The 22,990-nt window shown below is 37.6% G+C and overlaps 1 protein-coding gene across 3 annotated transcripts in view; it reads left to right on the top strand.

Annotated features, from left to right (window-relative positions):
- Positions 1-22,990, top strand: part of LOC306845520 (glypican-5-like) — a 138,089-nt gene that overhangs the window by 8,377 nt on the left and 106,722 nt on the right. For 2 of the 3 annotated variants that reach the window (XM_079378383.1, XM_079378382.1), the window contains exon 2: positions 13,814-13,975. The exons of the other annotated variant lie outside the window; for it this stretch is intronic. In XM_079378383.1, the coding sequence (XP_079234509.1) occupies positions 13,814-13,975 (162 nt within the window). The remainder of the gene's footprint in view (positions 1-13,813; positions 13,976-22,990) is intronic. 3 annotated transcript variants of the gene reach the window in all.

Here is a 22,990-nt window from a genome sequence, read left to right as displayed (position 1 = left end):
TATAAATCGTTCCTCTGGGAACCAAGACCATACCACAGAAAAACCATAATTACAATACATCTCAGGTTAGTGTGGTTTCTTCCTCCTAAGATCATTAAACTCTTTATTTCCTTTTGTGGTCTGCAAAAAAAAGGTTTAAAGAAAGCCAAAGATTAAATAAGTTCTAAATTACTTTTGTTGCAGAAAGACTGGAATTTTAATTTTTACGAATTTCTCCTATGAGCAGAGTCTCAGAACATGGGACTCTCAGATAAAGCTTTGTGAGTTGTTTGTTTGTTAATTTTTTATATTAAAAGGAGTGTATCACCCTGACCAAACTTCCAATAACTTGACATACATGAAAAGATGCTAATAAATTTGTATTGATATCATTCCAAACCTGTATTACTTAATGTTTTGTGCAACACAAAATATATTTTCAAGAATGCTGTGGTCCAAACAACATTGGATCCTATTGACATTCATTTTATTGACAGAAGCTAAACAGAGACATTTTTTTCCCCCACAGAAATAAAAAAAAATCAGTCAGACAAGTTTGGAACAGTTTCAGGGTGACTAAATTATGACCGAATTTTTATTGCAATTATGTAGCATATCAGACTGTGCCAGGTTTGAGGAAAAATGCTCACACAGCTCCAGGATGAGTTCATTATCATCAAGCACTAACCTGATAACTGAGAGCTGTTCTTGTATCAGCATTCAAGTGCAGGACTATGCAGTCTGTTTATTTGCCATAGCAACTTGGCACAATTAAGGCAGAGACAGCAGCCAAAACTAAAGCAGCTAAAAATATTAGGCTTGGAGAGTGTTCTTGATAAAATGTGCCCTTTTGGATTGATCTTAGAATACTTTCATCAGGTGAGCATTAAGTTGTTGGAGCACCAGTCCTGTATTCAGAACAGCAGAGAATGGACTGTGTGCAATGAACATGCTTTAGCTGCAGATATAGACCCCTTCACGGTCGACGTCACAGGAAAATTCGAAGTGCGTACTGCGCATGTCAGAACGTTCCATCCTGTGTTACTGTTAACCTGATAATTTCTCATCAAAATGCCTAGTTGTTGTGTCGTGGACTGTGCAAATCGCACCAGTTGTGGAGTCAAGTTTTTTAGGATTCCTGCAGGATCTCATCCTTTTAAAAAAAAAATAGACGACAAGCTATTTTAAACAGGCAGACTGGGACAATGCTACGATCAATGACCTCATCACGCACTGACGTGATTTCCACGCATCTCCGCGCTAACTGGTGAAATGACAGACATACACGTTTAGTTTAGCAGTAGCTACCCTAGAGGAAAGGTGACGGATGCAGGGTATAAGGGATTAGGTAAATAAAACCATCAAGTCAAGGAAATCAGTCTACAGTGCATCCGTCTCCAATGATAAATTAAATACTTAACGTTACCCTGCCATGCAGGTGCAATTTGCAGTATGGATGTAGCCTTCCCGCTTGTTGATCACAACCCAGGCTTGGCGCTGGCTCGGTAAAACCTCTGGACATGCCCACAGACTACGTAATTATAAGCGTCTAGCGATTTGTAGGCTCTTAGTTTTTCTTGCGTGTAAACACTCGGTTTGTCCACCAGATAGCTGTGTATGGCGGGCCAGTGAATATCTGGCCACTTGCTGACGTTGTCTACCCATTCTGTTATGAGCTCGGGATCAGGCAGACAATCGCCATTAACTAAAACAAGTTTGTTATGGTACTGTTCCCGTTCCTGTGGTGGCAACGACAGTGCATAACTTGACACAATATGCCGGTCCATTAGCCGCGCCATTTTTCTGACCCCAAGCTGCGCGCGCAACCAACATAGCATTCGAATGTTTACAAACATTGAAGGGGTCTATAGCTCTACACTCCTTCGGTGACAGCTGAGATCATTGCATTGATCAGTGAGATGGAAGCCCAGAGGTCAACTTGCATGCAAGACAGCAGCCACAGACAGAGGCTTTAAGCAAGAGTATAGAATCTCAGACATGTCGGAATGTTTCCAAACACTATCACTGATGGGCAGAAACTAAAGACACCTTATAATAGTAACCACTCAAACCACTCCTCCAAAAAATAAAACTATCTATCTATCGATCTATCGATCGATCGGTGTCTGACTAAATACTTTTTTGCCCAACTGTCTGTCGGTCGGTCGACAGACAGACAGACAGACAGTTGGGCAAAAAAGTATTTAGTCAGACACCAATTGTGCAAGTTCTCCCACTTAAAAAGATGAGAGAGGCCTGTAATTTTCATCATAGGTACACTTCAACTATGAGAGACAGAATGGGGGGAAAGAATCCAGGAAATCACATTGTCTGATTTTTAAAGAATTTATTTGCAAATTATGGTGGAAAATAAGTATTTGGTCAATAACAAAAGTTCATCTCAGTACTTTGTTATAAACCCTTTGTTGGCAATGACAGAGGTCAAACGTTTTCTGTAAGTCTTCACAAGGTTTTCACACACTGTTGCTGATATTTTGGCCCATTCCTCCATGCAGATCTCCTCTAGAGCAATGATGTTTTGGGGCTGTCGCTGGGCAACATGGACTTTCAACTCCCTCCAAAGATTTTCTATGGAGTTGAGATCTGGAGACTGGCTAGGCCACTCCAGGACCTTGAATGCTTCTTACGAAGCCACTCCTTTGTTGCCCGGGCGGTGTGTTTGGGATCATTGTCATGCTGAAAAACCCAGCCACGTTTCATCTTCAATGCCCTTGCTGATGGAAGGAGGGTTTCACTCAAAATCTCACGATACATGGCCCCATTCATTCTTTCCTTTACACGGATCAGTCGTCCTGGTCCCTTTGCAGAAAAACAGCCCCAAAGCATGATGTTTCCACCCCCATGCTTCACAGTAGGTATGGTGTTCTTTGGATGCAACTCAGCATTCTTTCTATCTATCTATCGTTGTTCCATCAATCCATCTGTCATTCTATCCATCGACTGTTCTATCCATCTAGTGTTCTATCATTCTGTCTGTCTGTCTGTCTGTCTGTTGGTCTGTCATTCAGTTTATCACTTTCTGTTGTTTTATTGTCCTGTCCTGTCCGTCCGTCCGTCCATCCCATCCTCTATAAAGCACTTTAAAATAACCCTAGTTTACCAAAGTGCTGTACACAGTTACATCGACCCAATCACATGATAGATAATGTTCTGATAGATAATGGCAGTTGTTCCATAGCTTGGGGCCAGCAACAGCAAAGGATCTGTCACCTCTACATTTCAATCTAGCTCTGGGAAACAAAAGGTGATCTAGATGGATTGTGTACAACAATCAACTCAAGAGAGATATGGAGGAGCAAGGATGTTTAGAGCTTTGTACACAAATAGCAGGATTTTAAATTGAATGTGATAACTAATCGGTAACCAGTGCAATGAACGCAAGATAGGTGTGATATGATTCCTTCTGCGACTGCCTGTGAGCAAACAAGCAGCCGCGTTTTGGACCAGTTGTAGACTATGAATAGCTGCGACAGGCAGCCTATAATATAACAAGTTACAATAGTTTAGTTGCGAAGAAATGAAAGCATGCATTATAATCTCAAAACTCTTCCTGTTTAGGAAGGGTTTGACTTTTGCTAATCTTCGCAGATTATAAAAACTGGCACTCACAGTAGAATTAATCCGCATCCATATGCATGGTGTTCCACATTTCTTTCTAGCTTTCTGTTGTTCTAGGATGAGTTCATTATCTTCAAGCACTAACCTGGACGATAGCTAGAACTATCTCTAGACAGATCCCTCCTCTCCTAGTTTTCTTGTTATAAAACAGTGTGAGCTGTTTGTTGCTTAGTGAGGAGGTCTTAATGTTGCATAGGGTTAAAATCTGGGGTCACTTCCTTTCCTCAGAAGTGCTGACAGGATTCGAGGGCATAAAATGTCTGTTTTCAGATCAGATGCCAAGTAAAGCAGCCTTCTGAATCTCCACCTCTGAAACCCAGGCTCTCCTTCAAAAAAGGCTGTGTTGATCGCAAATCCCATGAGTCTGAGGCCAGAGCAGCATGGATATTTGAAAGAAAGAGATTTTAGGACATTGCGTCTATGTTTTTGTTTAATTTATGTCTTATGGCTATCTGACATAAGCACATATTAGATAGAATGTGTTTCATAAAATTAAACAAAATGACCCTTTCTCCTCTGGCATGATGCTACTTGATGCTGTCTAGTCTTTAAAAAGAGGACAGGTTCATTATGACTCATTTAATGAAATGAAGCAACCATTGCAATCAGATATTTAAAGGACAATCCGAATCTCCTACATTCCACACCATTAAATCACAGGCCTAATTATTCAGTATTGGATTTCCAGCCATTCTGTTGGGTTAAAAAGTCCTTTAGTTAATTAAATTGCAGAGACCTCTATCTGTGTCTGGCAGTCAAGCCATCCATATGGAGGTTTGTGTGCTGACAGGTTACAGCACAGAGTGAAGATTGTTTTCTCGTAAAGACACACAACCACTGCTTTCTGTGAGCCATAGTCACCTACAGCAGTCTGAATTGCCTCATGTCTGCTTCATTGTTTTACTATTAGCTGAATGGATTATTTGAATAAGAACCGCTTATTGCCTGGTTGCAACAGCTACACAATGTTACAGCCTTTTCTATTTTTGGTTTCAGACGTTGCTCAGCCTGTGTATCTATCTAAGCTGAAGAACAATAGTGTTTCATCTGAGAAGATAGATGATATAACGATTTAATAAAATGCATAAAATAACCTTTAAATAAAAATGTGAAGACGATAATTTTTAATTATTTTATTTTAATTCTTAATTTTATACTTATTTTGTATTTTTATGTCCTTTAGCATTGTTTATCTCCAGAAATTAATGTGACCAGAATGGACACAGAAAAGCCACATAGCTTTAACTAGCCCCACTGTAAAGTATCCCCACCACTCATTTTTAAATGCTTGTGTGGAACATCAAGTGCTTTTTTGATGGGTCTCTTGAGGTATACGCTGTTCTGTGATGAAAGGTGTAGAACAACCTGTGCAGTCATGCTTTCAATCTCTGGCATGAGAAGAAAGACCAAACGTCTTTGCATATTTACTTTTCTTCAGGCTTTAACACCTGCAGGCGCTCCTCTTAAGTCTCTCTGCTCTCAGCAAAACACCTTTTTAGAGCGACCAGAACCCTGTATGTTAATGCCAAAGCATATTAGTTTTTGCATCGCAAATATAGTGAATAAAAATTTGAACTTGTAACCGGAGTGTTGTTGGTTCAAGCCCTGTGATTTACCTGAGCCTTGCCTTGCACAGCTTCATCTTTTTGGTAGTACTGTTGGAGTAGCAATGCCAGACCCCATTCAGTTAGTACTAGGGTTGTTTGTTCCAGAAAGTCCCTCATTTACAGTACCAGTTCAATCTGTCTAATTCTGTCTTTGAGACCCAGTAAGAACCAATCGTAGTCTCCCCCTGATCTCCTTATGTGTCTGATATGCATTAATTGGATTGGAGGTGCCAGCTTGTTAGTATTTTCTTCATTCCTCTCTCATCTACAGCTTTGCGGAGTACTTGGGTGGAGCGCTCAAATTAGGCTCCACTTTAGAGATTTGATATCCCCTCACTTCCACAGGATCCAGGTATTACTTACAAATCTTACTGCTTATATTAATTTGAGTGTACTTATTTGAAACTACATGGAGGTGTATTCTCAGAAACATTCTTCTGGGTGGTTAGGACTTCAGTTTTTTACTGGCTCAATCATAAGAATGACCTAGGGCCAGTATGAGACAGTTTCAGGCCAATAGTGCTCTTCCACTAGAAAGGATACATTCACTAAACTTGTTTATTGCGAACTAAAATGTTTTAAATGGTTTTCTGTCATGTGTTCTACATTGTTGTTGCCAGAAATGACAGGTCATGATTCCTAGTTGGAATCATAGAACCAGCAGTTTTGATCAAAAATGACCAGAATGTTTTCACAAAACTTTAATGGAATATTTTGTTTTATGAATATCTGAACATGCAATATGTCCAACGAAAGAACAGAGCCTCTGCTGTTAAACAACAAACCTGTTTTTTTTTTGTTTTTTTTAGCTTAATACATTCTTTTTCATCAACACTTTAGTGTGGGTTAATTTCATGAAAAAGCTACATTTTTGTCAAAGACTACGCTCTGATCAGATTCAGAACAATGATCAAAACATATATATAGTAAATTGATTCCATCAACAGCCCCAAAGCTTGCACTTCCTGGGTCATCATTTCATTCGGTAATGTTGAGCAGTTTTGATTTATAAGTTGTTTAACCTTCGATCACATTATTTTATATGTGCATCTGCTTACATATGCGATTGCTTGTTTCTGCTTCTTCGCCTGTGTTTGATCTAGACGTTCAGTACTCTTTCAGAAGATGTGTAATAGCACCCCCTACCGTATAACATGAAAACACGGAAACCTGGAAAATTCCATCAGTGGCAGGAAAGGGATATCTCATAAATAATGGAAAAATCCATCAATGGTGGGGAGTTTTTGTATTTTATTTATTGCTGTTCAATTTTTTAAATATGCAATATTGCATTAATAAATAGCATCTATGAAAATTAGTGCTGTCAAAATTAGGCAATAAATTTTTTCAGTTTAACGCGTTAAAATTATTTAATGAAGTGAGTGAAGTGACATACTGCCAAGTATGGTGACCCATACTCGGAATTCGTGCTCTGCATTTAACCCATCCAACGTGCACACACACAGCAGTGAACACACACACACCGTGAACACACACCCGGAGCAGTGGGCAGCCATTTATGCTGCGGCGTCCGGGGAGCAGTTGGTGCCCTTGCTCAAGTTAATGCCGTTAACGCAGGGATGGGGCCTAGGGTTGGCCACCCCACTCATAACTGCTAATTCTGTCTCTTTTTTTTCTTGACAAGAAGTGCATTTATTCAGTCGCAGAACGTCTTTACGAGCGCATCCAACAGGAGACGTTTCAGACGCGCGCTTCAACTTCACTTCAGCGTCAGGCCCGAGTCAAACGAGCACGGAAACTGTACTGTGCTCGCAGGGCGTGCTCTTCAATACACCAAAGGTGCCGGCACGCGCATAGCCTGTATCATTTCATATCAAATCGCGAAAGAAACTACGAGCGTGCAATATAATATGACTTATTATAATGGGTACCATTTATTATAAATGGTATAATGTGAAGATTGTTTTAAGTTCACTTAAATTAGAAGTTATTTTTAAAGTCTAATAAATGTTAAAATTGATAGCTCTTAATTATAATGTAAAGTTTAATGACTATAGTCAATGGTTAAATATTAGAGGGAAACATTTTTATAGGAAAATCAGTATTAATTGGTATCAGTGATACTGGCCTTCAGTCATAAAAATAAAGATGCCATTAAACAAATATTAAAAATATACTGTCTTTATGTTGTTTGTACATTAATTTGAAGATCGAATGTGAAATTATTGCAATATTAAAGTATATTTAAAAACTTTAATGTTAGTTGGGATTAATCGCGATTAATTTCAGAAAAATGTGCGATTTAATTTAATTATTTTTTTTAATCGATTGACAGCACTAATGAAAATACATTGCCAAATATAAAAATAGTTTTGTGATGGGACTAGTGAAAATTGCATGGCATGTATGGCTGAATTGTAAAGTTATGAAGAAATATCAAAATAGTTGAGTCTGAAAATATTAGAAGACAAGTGCAGCAAATGTTTATATTGAAAATATGCTTAGACATTAGCATCCATGTGTCTGTGGTTGCTCAGTTTTGAGTCTGATTCAAGAATTTCTGGTATGTTTTAAGAACCAGGTCAAGGTGGGAATATATCTGCCATGTTTAAATTACTGAGGCCAGGTAAAGCTATTCCTGCTGATTTGACCCAACTCCAAGTACCTAGGCCAAAATTCTAGGAACCAGTTTATGTTTGATGTGTGTGCATTTATGCTAACTTTGTACTGATATGGTGTGATCTGGGTGTATGAACACTTGAGCACTTGTGCCATGGCCCTATTGGTCAGTTTAACCTCTGCATTTTGTGGATTTCCAAGCTCCTGTATGGCCTGACCACAGATTTGACTTTAGCTTAACTTGGAGTTCTGTATGAGTGTCTGCAGATCCCTTTGAGGTTCAGCTCTCCTGATTTCAACCCAATCCTTTTCCTAAGCATCAGCTTTTCACTCACTTACTGTGGGCGCAAATGCCAGCCAACGCTCCACAAAGCCAAACACCGGAGCAGCCTGGCTGTGGCTTTGAGAAATGCAGGTGTGTTGCCCAGGCCTTTTGAGAGATGTTTTCTTTTAACATGGTCCCTCCAAAAATAGCACATCAGTTGTGGGTAAATATCTTGCTGCTTTCAGTGTATACCGACACTTCAAAGCACCGATAGCTTCCTGAGTAGAACCACAGGAGAGCCAGAGGTTAAATCTAGTTGGGCTGCCGTCTACTTAATGACTTTCCTTTCCCATAAAGTTACTTCTGAACTTCAAGCATCAGGAAATTGCTGAAGTCTTAACCTAAATAAACCATAACATTTTCAGTCCTCACTGAGGATGTCTTGTTTTGATTCTTCACAACTCTTTCTGGTTGACTTGTAGTGGGAATTTTGAGAATGGCACCAGGGTCACTGGTGGTCATTGTGGAGTTTTGCCTATACGAACTGAATAAAGACTTAATCTGGCCAATCAAATGAATGGGTTTTGTCACCTGAAGGTGATTATGGGATCAGGTTGGCTAAGTTTGAACCCCAGACAGGAGGAAGAATAAGGAAGTGTCTACTCAGGCAGAACCACAGACACCTGCTGGGGTCCTAATTCACACGCCAGGGGCTGAATTAATTCCATCGTCTGTTAATTAAGGCTTAGAGAGAGACCGACACCAGAGATGATTTCAGATAGTCTTCTAGACAAGAGTTTTTCAAACTTTTTGATGTTAAGGAATGTTCTCCTTTCCTAAAATAATAAGGCAGCTATATATTTGCTTGTATAAAATCAAACTATACCATGTGAGTATGTCAATATTAAAAGTGGTATTGTACAGATAACACAGTGAAATAATTGTTTGCATAATTGACTTACATTGTCATTGTACTAAATCTAACAGTTAAGTTTTTCTAAATATTTTTACATAGTTATATGCAGATTTATTTTCCCCCTTACTTTTAAAAACTAGTGCTGACAGTAGTCATTAGAAGTCCAGTCTTTAGAAATCAAAATTAAATACTGTAATATTATCAATATAAAATGTAATGTTATTAGATGTTGAATTAAAAGTTAAAAAAGAATAAAAAACCTGTTCTAGATGTGTTTCCACTTTTGCAGAGAATTGCAGCATGTTATGATCCTCCTCTTATCAAATTAACTATTTTAAATATTTTTTATAATAACATATTGTGTTTTATTTTAATATTATTCTTTATATTGTGTTTGCTATTTAAGAGCCTCCTAGTTAATATTCCCTGCCAACTCCTGCATCATTAGACTGTTCCTGCTGAGTTAATAGAGCCTTAAAGGGATAGTTCACCCAAAAATGAAAATTCTGTCATTAATTACTCGCCTTCATGTTGTTCCAAAGTCAAATTAAGATATTTTTGATGAAATCCGAGAGCTTTCTGACTCTGCATAGACTGCATCGTAACTACCACGTTCAAGGCCTAGAAAGATAGTAAGGACATTGTTAAAATAGTCCATGTGACATCAGTGGTTCAACCATAAATTTATGAAGCTACAAGAACTTTTTGTGCACAAAGTTTAAACATCATTCAACAATTTTCTTCTTTTCCTTGTCCATCTTTGATGCATATTCACGAGAGTACTACAACACATGCGTGTGGTGCTGCAGGAAGCTCTTGGATTTCATCCAAAATACTGTATATTAATTTGTGTTCTGACGATGAACAAAGGTTTTACGGGTTTGGAGTGACATAATGTGACAGAGTGAGTAATTGACAGAATTTTTGGGTGAACTATCCCTCTCCCACTTTCTGTCTCTCTCTTTTACTGCTTAAAGAATTACTTGTCTTACAGTCTTACATTGGCATTTTTTAAGGTAAATTAATGTATGCCTTATTTTCTAGTAAATAAGGTATGTCATAATTCATTCTTTCTTTCTTTCTTTCTTTCTTTCTTTCTTTCTTTCTTTCTTTCTTTCTTTCTTTCTTTCTTTCTTTCTTTCTTTCTTTCTTTGATTGAAAGGTCAATATGTGCTGTGTTTCCGTCATCCCTAAGGCTCGTCTTGTCAGCTGTGAGCTTGTGATCGTATCACATGTACCTGTATGTATGTGTGTTTTTAATATCAGACCACTGTTATTCATGGTGTCCTAAAGAGCAGGTGCTTGTGGTTTTAACTTGTATTTGATGACCTGATTCCTGGTGTAGATGCACAGCTAGTGAAACTCAATCTCAGAAAGTTCTTCATTAATGTCCAATGAGTCACAGTAGTGACCTACAGTCTCAAAAGTGCATAGCGGATGTCTGTACAGCATGGCAATGGAATGAGGCTTCGTCACAGCCTTAACATCAGTCATCACGGACGGCCAACCCAGTCTGTATATCTCACTTTTTCCTTTGCTGTGTTTCTCTTTCTTTAACAAAGGTAATACTTATTCACAGTATTAGCAGAGTGTTTAGATTACAATATCAGTGGTAATACGGTACACTCTTAAACACACATGTATTTGGTTCTGTTTCGTTTGGATAGGTGTTTATTTTCTGTTGGGGAAGTTTATGTTTAGGGTAAACGTACCTATTAAGCTCATGTACTCATTAAGCACACTTCCATTTTTGAGATCAGATTATAAAAGAAAAAATAATTTATTATCCTACTTGATGTCTTAACCAATTCATGTGTTTGTTACTATATACCTCCTACAATTTCAAGTCAATCAGATCATTGCACACTGAGACATGGCTCTCCATGTGTTGAAACTGTCTGGTGGCCATTTTGAAAGCTGTCTGAAAACTTTCACCAAAAGAGGAGCCCCTTAAATGTGCTTTTTTTATGTTTAAGCCTTTATTTTGGGTAAGTTTCACTACTTACTGTAAAATTAAGAGATTAATGTTCAGACGTTTGCATATTATAACCTGGAACTTGGATGTGGGAAATAATTACATTAGATCCAAAAGATAGTTTTATCAACACAGCGCAGATGCTACAGAACACAGTTCGCTGACTAGCTGTATAAGATTGTGTGCTACGCTAACATATTACTTCGCAGATATTACTGGCTTGTACTTTTACATCCATAATATTATAAATGTACAGTTTATTGCTGGTCTGTGGTTTTACAGTGCTGTAATTTTTAAAGATTTTATATTATTTTGAGGTGAGCTTAAAGGATGCGCTACTATGAAAATCACACAGCTTCAGTGTGGCATCAATAAGAAAAGTATAATTTCATAGATATTGTTAATAATAGTTGTTCATATTAAAATATGTATGACCTTAATACATGACAGACACTTTATTTAGCAAAATCCTGTCATTTTAATAAATATTACATGAAATGCATTAAAAATTGTTGCTGCTCCCATTAAGCTCGGTGTGCTCTCTTTAAGCTCTTCCACATTGAACGTCTATGTAAATGCTTCATAAACAGACTTTAAATATTAACTCATGGTTGTCACAGTTAATCGATTTTCTATGGATTCTGTCGACTCAAATCTGCAGACTGGGTCTGATCTTTGGCAACTAGCATCAACTTCTCCAGACTGTAAATCTGTGGAAAATTGGGGAAAAATCATGTAGTGTATTCCAGTCTTAAGAGACTATAGATAAGTTGAAATCAATTTAAAAAGAGGTTTCATAATGAGGCTAGTGTCTGTGTTCATCCCCATGAAGAAAATGTTTTATTGGTTTGTTTTATCTGATTTTTGAGTGTTACTTAGCTGAAAGTGGACTAGTCTAGATGTTGCAATGTGCTTTAATGACACTTCATTATGAATATATAACTGATCGACTTGAATGCCTTGTTGCTTGATTTTAGTGTTCTGTTTTTTTTTTTTTTTGTGATTGACTTTGTTCCTTCAAAAAATATATATTTTTTACAATTATTCTTTACAAATTTTCCTTAAAATAAGCAAGATTTTTTAATAATATATGATGTGAGCTTAATGGGAACAGGGGTGTGCTTAAAGGGTACAAAAATGTACCCATTAAGCACAGCTAGACTTTTTGAATTTAATGATTTATATCTTAATTGAAATGCTTTTGTCATTTAAAATAAAATTGAATATTTTTGTGTGAGAGATTAATATTTTATTTTAACATAACTTTTTGTACTGAAACCAATATCATGTGCACTAAAAATGTCTCAATGTAGCTTTTGGTGAGCTTAATAGGTACGTTTACCCTAGTTAAGTAGATTTAATAAAATGTTTAGTTTTGGTGTTTTTGTTTTCACTGGACATGATTTCAGTTGAAGATATTTGATATTCAAGGCGGAAGCAACCCAAGCTCAATGGAAAAATGTGCCTGTGTCGATATTTCTTTAAAATTAAAATATTTTAAAGTGAAATGGTTGGTAGGTGGCACTAAAAGTGCGTTCAGTTTTAACAGAAACAGTTGAACGCGAATCTGGCAATGTTTATATGTTGGATTTTGTATGTATTGGGGCAGATTGGAAATGAAATGTCTGTTGAGTGGCACTAAAAAGTTATTGCTGTGTTGTTTGAAAAAACTGTACCACGTAGCTACACTAACATGCGTTCTACCTTGCTTGCACAAGTCCTTTAACTGTTTTATCAAGATTTGTGTTTCACTGAACTCGTATTAGAGTGCTATACTAGGTGATCTAACAAGCAAGTTTACAGCTTCAGAAGGGCCATGCATATGAAGATGGCTATGTGATGAAAACATTAAAATTAGTTTGCAAAAGAGTTTTGAGGTCATAACATAGTTCTGCAAGGAACTGCGTGAGACTAATTAATCTATATGTTCTGCCCCTGTAATCATAATTTGTGTGAGGAGTAAAAGTCATTGGTATTTATTTTTAGCTGGAAATGCAGTGAATTGTATGTACAGGTGCTTTTTTGTAAAAATGTATTTAGAGGCATGTTTTTTTTTTTCCAATCAGCCTATGTTGGGAAGGAGAGGAACATGTATCCAAACACAATTTAACACTGAGGGATGTTTTTTGAAAATGGCTATAGTAAGATTTTCCCAGCAGCAAAAAATCAAAATGACCTTTTTAAACCTTAAATGTAACTTATGGAAACAGTAAGTGAACATTTCATGTCATTTCATAATGTTGTGAATAACGAGCGACACAATGAATTGTAATATTTCAGAATACACCATAATTGGTTTTTCCCATTTTGGAAAGTTAGCTTGGAAGCCATTTCGGAATGTTTGAAGTGGAAAATGCAGAAAACATTATTCCACTTGTGTATTAAAATATGGTTTTATAGAATGTGATCTTATTTTGAAGATGATTGTTTGTTTTTATGCACATCGTAAACTCAGGCTATTGGAAATACAAGGTATTTGGAGTGTAGGGATATTGGTCATACAAAGTTCACATCCCCACACAAGGCCTAGGCAGATGGGGCGTGGGGTTCAGTGCTTCTTGAACTGACTTAAGTCTTCTGGGACCCAAAGCACCTCGTGCATCCTGGATAATTAAGTTGCAGCTATGAAGAGAGTGCAAGAGCTTTCTGAGGATCAGTTTTCATTATACCCCCCCCCCCCCCACCCCCCAATGCAAGAGGCAGAGTCTCCATAACACTCAACCACTGAATATTTAGTTGCATGAATGTGTGTGAATGGTGATACTGGTACAGGTTTAATTTGGTGTTATAGTGTCACTAATGTTATTTGTTCAAGTTCTGTCTAACAAATGCTTTTTTCTCTCTTATTGTAGATGTGGACCTGTTGATATGCAAGCACGCTGGGCCATCATGTTGTACGCGAAGAATGGAAGAAAGCTACAGAGCAGCAGTCCTGAGAGATACCACCCAGAACATCAGATCATACAGCTTTGAGCTGAAATATCTCATTTCTGCACATGCCACCGCCTTTCAGGGTACACAGATGCATGCATGGATGGGAGATTAGATGGATGGTAGAGGGATGAATGGATAAGTCAAATGGATGGATAGATAGAGTAATGGACTGATGGATATAGGGATGAGTTTATATGGATAAAGCATCATAAGCTCATTGAAAAGACTGCCTCCACCTACATTTTTGAAGAAGTGCTCCTAAACACAATTCACTACAGTTAACAGCTGAAATGACCACTAGTATCAGTCAAACTCCAGATAATTTTATTCATTTTCACACATTCTGATTGAGTAGGTTATTTGTTAATGAAGACTTATTTCCACATGGTTCCTTGCACAATACTGTGGTATTACCTATTAACATGAATTGTAAACTAATATATTTTGACATTTGCTTTGGCTTTTTTCTAATGTAGTAAACTTGCTCAGGAGCTCACCTGGTACAGTACTGCACTTGCAGTGCAGAGTGCTCTAGTACAAGTCCCATAAAACATTAGTCATTATAAAAGGGCGCAGAAAAGGTTAAAAGGTTAAAAAGCATGATCACTTCAGTATATGCATTTGCTTTTATTAACACTATTGGTTAGGTTTAGAGTACATTGTAATAAAACTGTATTCTCCAATGATGGATGGAGAGATGGCAAATTTATGGGTTGGCTATTTCTGTACCTGTCTTTGTTGCCCGTAGTTTGACTTGTTTAATTGGTAGAAATGGCATAATGTTTTTTCCCAATGTGGTTTGGCACTGTGATTGGTAGAGCTGCTTTAGAGCTTCATCTTTGGCGCTGATTGCATGTGAACAGGAAGCCTCTTCTCATCGTATTGATTAAAGCCCCAGATGTGTTTTTTAGGAAAGTATGAACTAGCTGCAAACATTCAGAAGCATTTAGTCTTAAATATATTAGATTATGCTCTATGAAGTCTAGTTATATGAGGTTTGGTTGGGTTTTACTGCATTAATTCTTTAGAAGGGGAATTTAGAGTACTTGCCCACACTCTCACGAGTGTCGAACCCAGTGGCCAAACCATAATCGGCAGTGGAGCTTTAAAGAATCTCAGTCGTATGCAGCCTTGTGTGTGTTTTGGAAGAGAGCACCGGTTGTTATTAAGGTCTTCTGTCAGTTCATTCATGAGTATCAAGCCTTGGTGTGAATGAATGAGCTCTCACATACACTATTTCAGTCCTGCGCTCGCAATGAGCTCATTTTAACACGATCTGACGCCACAGAAATGGCCACATACTCCCACATGTACTGCATCTCACAAGGGGGGTTCAAACCACATACATAGTTTTCGGTTATGCTCTTCAATCATGCCTTTGTCTTTCCAAGCCCATTTTCTTTTGGCATCCACAAGACAGCACAGATTGTTCATTGCATTCCAGTAAAGTGTTTCTAATGTTTATGTCTCGGATGCGGAGATATGCGCAGCATGTTTCGCCGTCGACAGGTCACATGCAGTAATCAGGAATGTTCAAACAATAGAGCTGATTGCCTTTTACGGATGTTGATGTGTGTGTGGTGTCTGTGTTTGAAAGACTGGTGAAATATGTATTCTTTGTGGCGATTTAGAGCTCTCAACCATTGTTCTTGAGGTTAGTGAGGATGATTGTTTTTGCCTAATATATAGTAAATTATTTAAATTAGTACACATATATTTAGGACATTTCAGGCACACTAGGATTTGTTGTTTAATTTTCGTTAGATATATCTCATTAGAGTTCTTCCCTTATCCTGATATGTGGTTTTAGAGGTGTCAGGTTTAATATGGTGGGGAATCCATTCACAAATACATTACTATTGTAATGCAAATTTACTGTAAAAAAATTATAATTAGTAATAAGTATAATAATTATTTTCTTTTTAAATAAGTATTAATTTACTTTGTGCTATAGTAGATTATAGTATTTCTTCACTTGCAAAAGTTAAACCCTCAAGCTATTATATTTTTTTTTTTACAGTTTAGGTGACAACAGGTTTACAAATGCTTCTCATTACAAATCTAGTGAAATGCTATAAACTTCTGTCCACAAAAATGCTGGAATTTGTGTGAATGTTGAAAATAAAGCATTGCACACATTCTCAAATATATGTTAAACTCATCCTCATGTCGTTTCAAAGATCTAGAAAGTTTGTTCTTCTTTATAAGCAGATAATTAAAAAAAAATTGTCTCAGTGTTTGTTTTTGAAGGTAATTGTGGTAGATGAGTAGATGGCAAAATTTTCATTTTTGTGTTAAATATCCCTTTAGGAACAAAGTATAGTATGCATCTGTAGTGATTTGTGAGAATTTGTTTCTGTAAACAAAACAAGAGATTTTGAGAGTCTGTGTCTGTTTTGCTGTGTCCATAATGGATTACATACAGACTTAATGTAAAAGGTTTTCTTTCATTAATATAAGAGTATTGTTAGAAGGCATGTGTGTTTGTTTGGGTTTCTGTCGCTGTGTGTGTGAATCTGTCTCTTCTCATTTGTATGGGTTCTTGTCTCAGGAAGTTCAGTAGACGGTTGATTCTAATTGTCTAGCTTTATTGTGAGAGTGGGTGTGTTTGTTCAAGAGTTTTTTTATTCGTCACATACACAATTATACAGTATATTGTTGTATGTTGTATATTAATAAAGGATTTAAGAAGTTCTTAAGAATAGGTTGTGCTCTCTGTGATCATCTCAGACTAAGAAAGGAATCACAGGATTAAAGAGACATTGGAAAGGGGATGTTGAGTTGCAGTCAGTGAGAAAATCAGTTTGCAAGCGCGCACACACACACACACACACACAGGTACAAAAAAAACTTTGTTTAGTTTATTTTTAAACCCGTTTTACAAATGAGGACGTCCCCAAAGGGAGGTTTTTGGAGATTTTGTGGTACAAATTTGTCCCCAAAATATGGTTAAGTAGGTACACACACACACACACACACACACACACACACACACACACACACACACACACACACACACACACACACACACACACACATCATATAATTTTATGCAGTGCACCTCATACTGTGTATTTCAAGCAGTTATTTTGCTTCTTAATTATTTTGTTTAAAAGGCTATTTAACATCTGGCAGTATGGTTAAATGAGTCAAGTAATAATTTTTAAGAAATTCATATAGCCTAGTGTAACTTGCTCTTTTTGTCATTTGGAAATGACAGGTGAAGTCTAGCTCATTGCATTGTGGGATACTGTATTTCACACAGTGTACTCTGCTTTTAAACTGCATATTTTGTTAAACTTAGTAGGTCATTTCAGCTTGACAGTGTATGATATATAGCCAATGATAGGCAAACAATGAAGTAAAGGCAGACCCAGGAGCAGCAGTCTGGCCTCTCTGTCTCCTCACTGGGGTTCTTAATGACAGTGACTAATTCTCTTTCTTCCCGTGTGTAAGTGCACGGGTGGGTGTTTCTGTCGTTATGTCCTCCATTTTCCCTCTGAGATTTGAAGAGGTGCAAAATAACAGATGGATGTTGCGTAAATATTTTAGATAAAGGAGAGGAGAGACGAGATGAGAGGAGAACCCAGATGTTTATACGGTTCAGGAATGAAAATCAATGCATGTTAAACATTCAACAATTAAGGTACAAAATAGAGCCCGAAACCCTTGAATTGCAATTATCCTGTAAGTCTAAAGTATTTTTTGTTTCTTTGTTAACAAATTGTCAGTGGAAGAAGGTGAATGCCTAAGATTTCCCTGTTTGCCCCCTGCTAGTGCTAGTGCTGTAACTACACCATCTGGGTGCACAAAGCATGTCTGTTGACAACTGTTCAAAATTAGTGTAACAGTTTTAAATAAGATTCTATTTATTACCTTAATTTTCTTGTTCATTAAATATAGCTACATGCTTTGTTTTTAGCATTTAGCATTGTGCTATGCCAGCTGTTGATTTGAACTGAAATGAAGATAAGATTAATTGGTTCTGGGTAATAGGTTAATCTCAATTAGTTAGAACAACTTTTTGGAATAATTAAAAAAAAAAGTGTTCATGCTACAAATTATAAGGTTTATTATTTGAATACTTTTTAAGAAGTTGTCATAACTCAAAAAGATTGATACAAAAAGTTTTGTACACATTATTATTATTTTTTTTTTTATAGAGTTTTCACTGCAAAGAGCATGGGATTTGGGCCTACACTGCTTTTAAATAGGAGACTAAAGTGTACCGTTTACATGGACAGTGCCAGTAAAAACCTCATTACTGCTCAGCAGTGACAGCAGACGCCTTTTTGGTGGCGTCATGCCAGTTGTGCTGTGGGGAAACCCTTCTCACTCACTCATTCTCCTTCAGTCTTTCGTTCTGTCTGGCCTTCATTCTCTTGTTCCCATTGTTATTATTCGTCTTTCCCTTGTCTTCATCAACGATTGCATGACTCTTAAAGTCTCAGAGGAATCCCCCTCCTCTTACATGTCCTCCTCCCACAGATTATTTGGCCTTTTTGGAAGGTAGATTTATCGATTGACTAATTGAGCTTGCCATGTTACTTCCTTAGCTGGCCCTGGACCACAACTTGTGTCCCCTAGACAAGAGAAAAATAAAAAGGATTGAGAATGAGAGAGACAGTTTGGCCTGAACTGACAGATCCAAACCCAACGCCTGATGTCAGCTGTGGGCTTGGGACAGGAAGTGATGCTCATTCCGTACCTCTGAGCAAATCTAGTGGCTTCAGCCTCACACGCAATGCACCTGCTATGTCATTCCCATGGTAACAGTGGAATGGAGGATTCTAAACATCTCATCCAGCCCCTGCTAACCAGCTGTCGTGAGATGGACGCTGGTGTTCAGGGAATGGTGCTGGCCTGTTGTTTGCCGTACAGGTTAGAGAAAGATTTGGAGTGACCCGCTGTCTGCCCTCCCCTACAGAAGGCACGCTGCGCACTTCAGTGAGGAAAAATAAAATGCAGTTTTTTTTGGAAATGTCAACATAAGATGAAAAGAGAGCAATTACATGGGGCAAAAAACAAAACAAGTGAGTTAAACTTTCTATAGAAGTGAAAAGGACTAAAAAAATACTTTAAGGTGGTAGTCAATTGGTTTAACATAGATTCTAGCTAATTATTTATGGTAATAAACCGGTCCAATCTGGACTAACAGGTGGTGGACCTGCTTTTGCTTTGGTAGACTTTCATGCTAAAACTAGTTTGAGGTAGTTGACCACCTGGAACCAGAAAATTCTTCCATATTCCAAAAACCAGCTGGTCAATCCACTTATATGGCCTTTTCCAGAAGTAAGCCATGCATGCTAGAAATTAGAACAATTATGTGAGGCAATCAATCCCTCAAAACAAATCAATTAAACTTTCTATAGAAGTGAAAATGACTCAAAAAATCTGTGGTTTAACACAGATTCTATCTTATTATTAATGGACATTTACTCTTATAAAAAAACAAAAGAAAAAACAAAAAGGTGCTTAAAAGGTTCTTCACAGAGATGCCATAGAAGAACCATTTTTGGTTCCACAAAGAATGATTCAGTCAAAGGTTCCTTATGGAACCATCTCTTTCTTACCTTTTTATAATGTGAAGAATCTTCTTTGGCCACAAAGAAACTTTTGTGAAACAGAAAGGTTCTTCAGATGTTAAAGGTTCTTTATTGGAAACATTTCGACAATAAAGGTTCTTCTATGGCATTTTGAAGCACCTGGTCTAACAAGTGGTGGACCTGCTTTTGATTTGGTAGAATCAAAATTTGATTTTTTTCATGGTAATGCTAGTTAGAGGTTGTAGACCACCTGGAACCAGAAAAGGCTACCATATTTCAAAAACCAGCAGGTCAATACACTTATATGGCCTTTTCCAGAAGGAGAAGCCATGCAACAAACAACCCCCCAAAACAAGTGAATTCAACTTTCTATGGAAGTGAAACGGACTCAAAAACTAGTTTAAAGTAGTTAATTGGTTTCACATAGATTCTAACTTGTTTATGGATTTTTAGCTGGTCCAATCATGTCTAGGTGATTGATCAACTGGACTACCAGGCGATGGGCCTGCTTTTGGTTTTGTAGTCTCATGATAAAGCTAGTAGACCACATTGGAGCAGAAAAAAGCTGGTCCATCCACTTATAGGATTTTTTTCCAGAAGGAAATGTCATCCTAGAAAATCACAATTAGAATCATCTGGTGGTAGATAGTTGTAAATGGTTTCGCTTGTGAAAGCTGGTCATTAAAGCTGGTTTATTAGGTTGATCAGCTGGAGTACTTGTTCTAAAATGATAAAAATTGGAAATAAATAAATTTTTACTTTACCATTTAAAGGTTAGTTTATATTTTCTGAAGAATGTGTGAGAGGCTTACAAGATGCTAGGGTGTTGGTTGCCTGTGCAAATCCTATGGTGTTTTGGCTGTTTATTTGGGTGTTACAAGGTCGTTGTGTATTGAATCACGATGAAACGTGTTGTGCACCAAAATTTAACACTCAGATTACTCATTCCAAGTATGATTAAGAGTAATGTTGGTGCTTACTTTAACAAACACCACTAATGAGAGATGTTTAAAAGGGAAATAATGAAAGGAAATAGAAGTACAAGTAGTGTGTAGGCTGATGGGCGTCTGAGGAGAAGGGGAGTGGTATCATCTCCAGAGTGTCATTGTGGCTGCTTTCACACGGCTTTTAGGTTGGCGTCTAGCTGCTTCATGTCCCATTATTCACTTCATTACCTCAGACTGGAACGGACAACGAACACACAATACAAACCCAATCATGGCTCAAACTCTCCACCCTCTCTCCTTTTCTCTTCCAACATCATTAGGTTGTCTTAATACTAGGAGGGAGAGACAGAGAAGGGATGGTGTTTTGATTTCCTGTTGTTCAGTCTTTCCTACAGCATGGTGAAACTTTCATGAGAACAACCTGCCACCAATCATCACAGAACATGTTTGAGATGTCTGCACAGCTGGAACTAGAAGAGAGTGTTCAGCTGGAAGGGACAAGCATTTTTTATTTTGGAATTAAGGGATCATCAGTCCTCGTTACTTTAGCATTTCTGCCTTCAGTTGAGTCTTTCACTTTTTCCAACTGCTCTCTTCTGTTCACCAAGCCAAAGTTGTTTGATCCAAAGTACATCAAAAACAGTAAAATTTCAAAATATTTTTGCTATTTCAAATAACAGTTTTCTATTAGAATATATTTTAAAATTTATTTATTTAGTCATTTAGCAGACGCTTTTATCCAAAGCGACTTACAAATGAGGACATAAGAAGCAATCAAAACCAACAAAAGAGCAACAACGTGCAAGTGCTATTACAAGTCTTGGTTAGTCTAACACTGTACAGATAATTATTATAATTTTTTTAAAATAAAAAGACATGTGTGTGTGTATATATATATATATATATATATATATATATATATATATATATATATATATATATATATATATATATATATATATATATATATATATATATATATATATATAAATAAAATTAGAATAGAGAGTGCTAGAGTTAGAGGGTCAAGTAAAGATGGAACAGATGAGTTTTTAGCCGTTTCTTGAAGATGGGTAAGGATTCGGCTTCTCGGATTGAGTTGGGAGAACATTCCACCAGATGGGAACAGTTAATGAAAAAGTCTGTGAAAGTGTTTTTGTGCGTCTTTGGGATGGCACAATAATGCGTTGTTCACTTGAAGAACGCAAGCTTCTAGAGGGCACCTAAGTCTGAAGTAATGAATTTAGGTAAAGGGTTGCAGAGCCAGTGGTGGTTCTGTAGGCAAATATTAATGCCTTGAATTTAATGCGAGCAGCTATTGGTAGCCAGTGCAAATTGATGTAGAGGTTTAATAGAATTGGCTGGAAGACCTGCCAAGAGAGCACTGCAATAGTCAAGTCTGGACAGAAAAAGAGCCTGAACAAGGAGTTGTGTTGCATGTTCCGAGAGAAAGGGCCTGATCTTCTTAATATTGTATAATGCAAATCTGCAGGACCGGGCAGTTTTAGCAACGTGGTCTGAGAAATTCAGCTTATCATCAATCACAACTGGCTGTTTTTGAAGGAGTTATGGTAGATGAGCCTAACTGGAAGGTGAGATTGTGATGAAGCGATGGGTTAGCTGAAACTACAAGCAGTTCTGTCTTAGCTAGGTTGAGTTGAAGGTGATGGTCCATCATCCAGCAAGAAATGTCTGTTAGACATGCTGAGATGCGAGCAGCTATCGTCGGATCATCAGGATGGAATGAGAGGTAGAGTTGAGTGTCATCAGCATAGCAGTGATATGAAAAGCCATGTTTCTGAATGACAGAACCTAGTGATGCCATGTAGACAGAAAAGAGAAGTGGTCCAAGAACTGAGGCCTGAGGCACCCCAGTAGCTAGATGTTGCGACTTGGATACCTCACCTCTCCAAGATACTTTGAAGGACCTATCAGAGAGGTAAAACCACTGGGGTGCGGTTCCTGAGATGCCCTTTCTCAATAGGGTTGACAAGAGGATCTGATGGTTGACCGTATCAAAAGCAGCAGACAGATCCAGCAAGAAAAGTAATGAAGACACGGAAGCCGCTCTTGCAAGTCTTAGGGCTTCAACAACAGAAAGCAAGGCAGTTTCGGTCAAATGTCCACTTCTGAAGCGAGATTGGTTACTGTCCAGGAGGTTGTTCTGTGCAAGAAAGACAGAGACTTGGTTGAACACAACTCGTTCAAGTGTTTTTGCAATGAAAGGAAGAAGGGAAACTGTTCACTAAAAGAGTTGGGTTAAGAGTGTTTTTTTTTAAGAAGTGAAGTTATACGAGCCTGTTTAAATGCTGAGGGAAAAAATCCACTGTGATGGGATGTGTTAACGATGTGAGTGAGTGCAGGTACAACTGCAGGAGAAATGGCTTGAAGGAGATGAGATGGAATAGGATCAAGCGGACAAGTAGTAGGATTACTGGAAAGGATGAGTTTAGAGACTTCACTGGAAAGGATGAGTTTAGAGACTTCAGAGAGTGGAGAGAAGGATGTGAACAAGTGTATGTTTGCTGGTAAGATGTGTTTGATAGATTGTGGTGTGGAAAATTGTGCAGTGTGGTTTGTAATTTTATTAATGAAGAATGTG

This window comes from Barbus barbus (assembly GCF_936440315.1).
Source record: "Barbus barbus genome assembly, chromosome: 26".
Taxonomy (NCBI): Eukaryota; Metazoa; Chordata; class Actinopteri; order Cypriniformes; family Cyprinidae; genus Barbus; species Barbus barbus.
This window is presented reverse-complemented; position numbering and strand designations above follow the sequence as displayed.